We start from the raw sequence: 5815 nt of genomic DNA, 5'->3' as shown, positions 1-5815 counted from the left end.
TATTTATTTATTTATTTATTTATTTATTTATTTTTATGCTTTATGATGTTTTGAATATATTATTTTCTAAGATATTTAACTTTTAGAGAAATATCCCTTTTTAAAAGATTTTTTTAACTAAAATATGCTGGTTTGATTCTTAGAAGTGCTAATTCCCAATTGTTCATTTTTCTTCTTTTTTTTTCTTCCTAATTTAGCCTTTTCTAATGAGTCCTCTCAAATGTAACTATGGGATCGTTACATATTTTCACATTCCTTACTGTGTACATTGCACTGCAGCAACTCTGCTTCTTTTTCTTCTTTCAACTGCTCCTTTTAGTGGTCTCCAAAACAGAACATTTGCCCCCATCTCACCCTGTCTCTATGATCCTCATCTGTCCAACTAAACCTGTTCATGTCCTTGCACAACTGACACTTTTTTTTTTTTTAATTGTTCTGGAGCACCTCAAAATGAAAATAAAGAAAAATTAATGAAAATTTGAACCTTGTAGAGAGTGAGCTTACCTGGTCATGAAAAATGTGGATAACTAAAACGAGAGTCACTTCTGTCAGGACCAGGAGTAACAGGATCAAAAAGAACTGCAGAGACGATAAGAGCAGTTGGAGGGTGAAGCGATTCATTCAAGGGTGGCTTACCCCACTAATATGTTTTCACACTAAGATTAGAATTTCTCAACATAAGGTACCTTTATTACATGTGGATGAAGTCTTACCGTAAACAATAGACAACGCTGCTCCTTAAGCGCTCCAAGACAACCCAGAAAGCCTGTTATCATAGTAATACCACCAGCAACTAGCAGCAGATTGGCAGCTGAGAGAGACGGAAATGAAAGTGGAAGAGAGGAAAACTCTGACTGCGTGAAGGACAGCCAGACTCCAACTCCAAACAGGCCACATCCTCCTAGCTTCTCAGAAAATGTAATGTTAACACAGCCAAAATTTAGTACAGAGTGGAACACAGTGTGAGTGAATGAATGCAGCATACAACACTAAATTGGTAGAGACCACAAAGAAATCTTAAATTAAACACAAAGCCAACTTAGAAATCAAATAAAAATTCTGCAAATACTAACCCAGAAGATGAGATTAAAGACAAACATCAAATACTTGACAACACATAAACAGCCCTGTGACACTGGCATCCTGGAAAAGAGAGAAGGAAATAGGACAAAGAGAGATCTTTTAACAATATTTGTCCGATCAATTTTAGTTATTTGTTTTTTTTAGCCTTTGTGAAATATCCAGTACATTGTTTTGTTCTGAAAAACATAGTTAAATATAAATTAATAATCTTTCATGGTTTGTTGTGCTGTGCTTTGGGTGTCTTATAAAATGTTGAGGGATCTGTGTCAAAAGAGTAAGTTAAGTTTGGCACACTTTCTATGTCTAACCAACAGTGCTGAAGCCATTCAGAATACTATCCTTAAAAAGCAAAATATTTTGTGAAAGCCTGTTCCACCTCTGCTAACTTTCTATCATAGAGTTCTGCTCAGACCACTTGCACTCATCCGTCTCCCAAAAAGAAACAAAAATCTAATGCATTATTGGGGGAAAAAGCTGAAATAAAAAGAGTTGAAGAGTGAAAGATTGTGAATGTGTATTTAAAAATCTGTTTCTTTTTCACTACACTGTCAACATACCCAGGTAGAAAAATTTGCTTAATAAATTATGAGCCCTACTCCGGCCCACCAAAAAGTACTTGAAGATCCCATCACAACATCTAAAGAACCTGCCTCATTTAAGATCAGTGTTTAGGACTCGGTTAACAGCTGGGCAAAATGTGGCCTCCACGAGAGAGTTCCTATGGCAAAAACTACTGATGGTAAAGGACCAAAAAAGGCTTGTCTCACATTTGCCAAAAAATCTCTCTCTATATATAAAATATCTTTAAATATCTGTCTTTTTAATGACTCACTTCAATTTTATTTTTCCAAATCACAACAGTTGCTTGAAGGGTCTTTGTATTGTAAGCCAAGGCCTCTACAGTAATACAGAGAACAGAGAGTATCAGATGGCCCCCTATGAGCAAATACTTTGGCAATAGTGGGAACAGGTGAGGGGAGGAAGACAGGACAAAGGACACTCTGCAGAAGAGACCCGGAGATTAATAACTTTCCATCCATCCTCTTATCTAAGGATTATAATTTTGCTATATGGTTTTGATCATTTTGTCTACTTATCCATTCAGACAAGGCACAGGGGTGGTAGTGGGAACCTGTAACAACTGTCCGTCGATGTAACAGTTATCCATGACAAGAGAGGCGTGTTTGCCCTTCTGTCTGTGTCGTTTTAGAATGGGCAAAATTGCTTTACGTCTGTTGTTGATTTCCCTAGGAAACTAGCCGTTCATACCATAAGACATTCCTTTTAATTCACACCGTTTGCTTTTAACAAGTTCTTTAAACTGGAAATGTTCAAACTTAGCAATGATAAGATCAGGCTCTGAGACGAGACTGCATGAAGTTTCTAATCCACGTTTCGGCCGGGATTCCAGAGAAAATCAATGTCTCGCATACGTCTTGTTTACATGTCGTGAATGTGTTTTAGGGATTTATTGTCTGCGTTTAGAGTTAATAGCTTTTGTTTGTGGACTTGCGTATCTGAATGTTGGTTGTGAGTAGGTCCTCTGTATCTGTTATATTTATGTTGGTCCGGGGGATTTCTCCGTGACGTGCTGCTCAAAATATCCGTGGAGGAACCTTCGAGTTCCTCCATTCTGCGTGGTGATATCGTTAGTGGTTGTATGTTTGATTTAAATTTGCTGACAGATGTTTGTTTAAATTAAAGTCATAATTTCACTAGTTTAGAGTATAATCTGGCAGCCGGCGCAGCAGTTTTGTAAATCTCAAACCTCGCAATTTCACAGCATCACGCGCTCTTTATCTTATCTTATTTGCTCCCCTCCCCTAACTTCTACTTATGCCATAATGGCTCACCGTAGCAGGTAGTTTTGATTTGGCAGGGTTTACCACTGGATGCTTTTTCTGACGGAACCTCAGAGGGGACTTGCGTTTCTGGCTGGTATCGAGCATACCAGAGCATTGGAACACTTTTTAACAATACTTGAAAGGTTCTTGAATTTGACTTGCTTGAAACCCAACTTTAGTGGGAAAGTCTTCATTTATAAACACTTAGATTGTGCCATGGACTACTGACTCCACACAGGAAGTTTCCGACAGGAAGGAAGTTCCCTCCCCTACTCACTAGACCCAGTTACAATACTCAAGTTATTTTACATGCCTTTGTGAGTCACAGAGCCCAAGGCCCAGATTTGGTTTTTATTTTATAACAACACAAAATTCAGAGGAAACCATGTTGCAGTGATTAGTGTGGGGAATGAGCTGGAAAACAGACTAACCCAAAGTTATCTGAAAAAAATATCCAGGATGCTTCAAATGTAGCTATGGTACTTAGGAATTCAAACTGTCAAAGAAATTTATATGAAGTAATATAAGATTTTTTGTTAATAAGTAGCTAATATGACATAAGCAATGACTCAAGACTATTTCTTTGTCCCTTGAGTGTTGCATGTTTACTTGTGTGTGCAAACTGAAAATTAGTAGGTCTTCTTTTATTGCTGATTTATTGTGATTTCTGATTTTAATTAATTTGTCACCACTGATCCACACCCACTGCCATTATCATTATTAATAATGATATATTAAATCTTGCAACACAAATTTGCAAAATATGGGGCAAATATTTATAACAGTATCTTACATTCCTGACTGCATTTCTTACCTTTGTTTTAGCACCTGATTTTCCCGGGTCACAACAGTCTGATCAATGGATCATTAATTTGTGTGTAGGAGATTTGGGGAAATCTGCACATAATTTATTTTTGCAAGTTCACAGAACAGACATAAAAACGTGTGATGGAAGATGAAGCCCTCAAACTTAATCATAAGATTTAAATAAAAAATACAGAGAAATTATTATCTCAGATAATGAGATTTTCATTGAGTACAATTTGTTTAGTCTGCCAAAACTTATGCATATTAATAAAAGTAATACCTTCATATAAGGCACTTGACACATTATGTAATTTTTCTTGTCAGGCTAGTCCCACCCTGGCCTATTTTCAGCAAAAATGTTGCAAAGAAGTATATCCATCTGATAGAAAAAGTGGTTTCTACCAATTTTCTATTGGTAGAACACAGAAACATATCCCGTCTCTCTGTTTTTTTTTTTTTTTTTTTAGAGTTTAAGAGTTACCAGCTGTGTCCAAAAGCAGAATAGCTTCATGAAAGCAAAAATGTTTGGCACATTTATTTTAAAAATATTTTAAACATTATCAAGATCCAAAAATACAGTTCAATTGTCTCATTTATCCTCGAGCTCTTCACTCCTATCCTCAACACAGCCATCTTTATCCCTTTATGTCTTTAAATAAGTGAAAATCTTGAAGGTAAGAGGGGGAAGCAAACACCAAAATAGAGTTTTAAAATATAGGGAGGGACATACTGTATCTAAGTAATACTTCTGATAGTGTAGCATTTCTGTACATACTTTACCTTAGCATGTGGTTCAAATCTTCAAAGTCTCTGGTCTTTGTGACGCTCCTGTTCCAGGCTCCTTCAGCTCCTGACTTGGATCTTTACTTGGTTTTCCTTTTCAGATGTCTTTCCTAGAGCAAACAGCCTTTTCAGTTTGTTTTCTGGATCTTCTCTTCTCTTCTCTTCTCTTCTCTAGACCATGTTAATGTTCATTTTTCATGCTCCTCTGTAGGACTTTAAAATTTTCATATTAAAGTTCTTTATACCGCTCTTTTGTTCCTTTTTTTCTAACAGACCTTCGTCTATGTCTGTCCCACTCTTTCACTTCCTCTCTGTTTCTCCCTTCCTCTCTCCCTGTTTCCAGATGGTTGTGGACTGCGCTCTGTGTCCCTCCCCCTTCACAGTTTATCACATTACTTACCCCTCCTCCAGGCCACAGCCTCTAAAGTCTAATGTGGCCTGCTTATTCTGTCTTTTTTTTCTCGGTTTAAGAAAAGTTTTTGTCACTACACATTTAAGAACACTTAGGTACAAACAAAATATCCTGAGCAAGTTGCTTTACTTCAGATAACTGCAGACATGTCTAAACATAAAGGATTTCTGACAAAAGATCCATTTTCTTTGTTTTTCACATGTCACTCCTGAGTATTTCGGTTCCTCTGTTGCTCTTCAGGTGATATTACATATTTCTTGTTATTGTCAAGCTATGAACAGTAAATAATGTACTTGCATTTATATAGTGCTTTTCTCATCTTACTGTCTCAAAACATACAAATCACATGTTTACCATACATTTATACAACAGTTTGTTCTATAGTGGGAAAAAGCTGGAGTACCCAGAGGAAATGGACACTAGAATCCATCCAGTCCCCAGTCAAGTTATGAATCAGGACCTTCTTGCTGTGAGGTCGGGGCAATGCTAAAATCCTGAGTCTGCAGACTCAGCAAAATGAATGACATATTTACTGCAGAGATAGACATGTACACAAGACCAACTAATCATCACATGATTCAGTAAAAGCACTAGCTGTTAGAATCCCTGACAATGCATTGCTTTAAATGGAGAAAATCTTGGGGGATGGCTGTTATGAGGAAAAGCAGCCCAGAAACTACCAGCGGCACACAACGTTGTGTGCCTTAACTTTTGTTCTTTTACTCAAGTTAATCTGTCATTTTTCCTTGGTTAAGTTTAGGGATTAAAGATCTAATCTAAATTATAATATTAAAATTTGGGACATATCGTCAGTAGTGGACCTTGGATTCATCGGATGTTTCGGCCATTATCACTAGACACCCTAATCCTAGGAGGCCCTCCCAGG

At 37.0% G+C, this 5815-nt stretch overlaps 1 protein-coding gene across 1 annotated transcript in view; it reads right to left on the bottom strand.

The window, feature by feature from the left end:
• The window catches only part of tspan4b (tetraspanin 4b), a 14895-nt gene extending 10034 nt beyond the window's left edge, over window positions 1–4861 (bottom strand). The window contains exons 1-4 of the mRNA XM_005738096.1: window positions 4515–4861; window positions 1074–1143; window positions 714–905; window positions 505–579 (exon numbers count right to left, since the gene is read on the bottom strand). Coding sequence (XP_005738153.1) covers window positions 505–579; window positions 714–905; window positions 1074–1143; window positions 4515–4522 — 345 coding nt within the window. The 5' untranslated portion in view covers window positions 4523–4861. The remainder of the gene's footprint in view (window positions 1–504; window positions 580–713; window positions 906–1073; window positions 1144–4514) is intronic.
• Between the last annotated feature and the right edge of the window lie 954 nt (window positions 4862–5815).

The sequence above is a fragment of the Pundamilia nyererei genome, unplaced genomic scaffold (genome assembly GCF_000239375.1).
Source record: "Pundamilia nyererei isolate P.nyererei 1_Seehausen unplaced genomic scaffold, PunNye1.0 scaffold00081, whole genome shotgun sequence".
In the NCBI taxonomy this organism is placed as follows: Eukaryota; Metazoa; Chordata; class Actinopteri; order Cichliformes; family Cichlidae; genus Pundamilia; species Pundamilia nyererei.
This window is presented reverse-complemented; position numbering and strand designations above follow the sequence as displayed.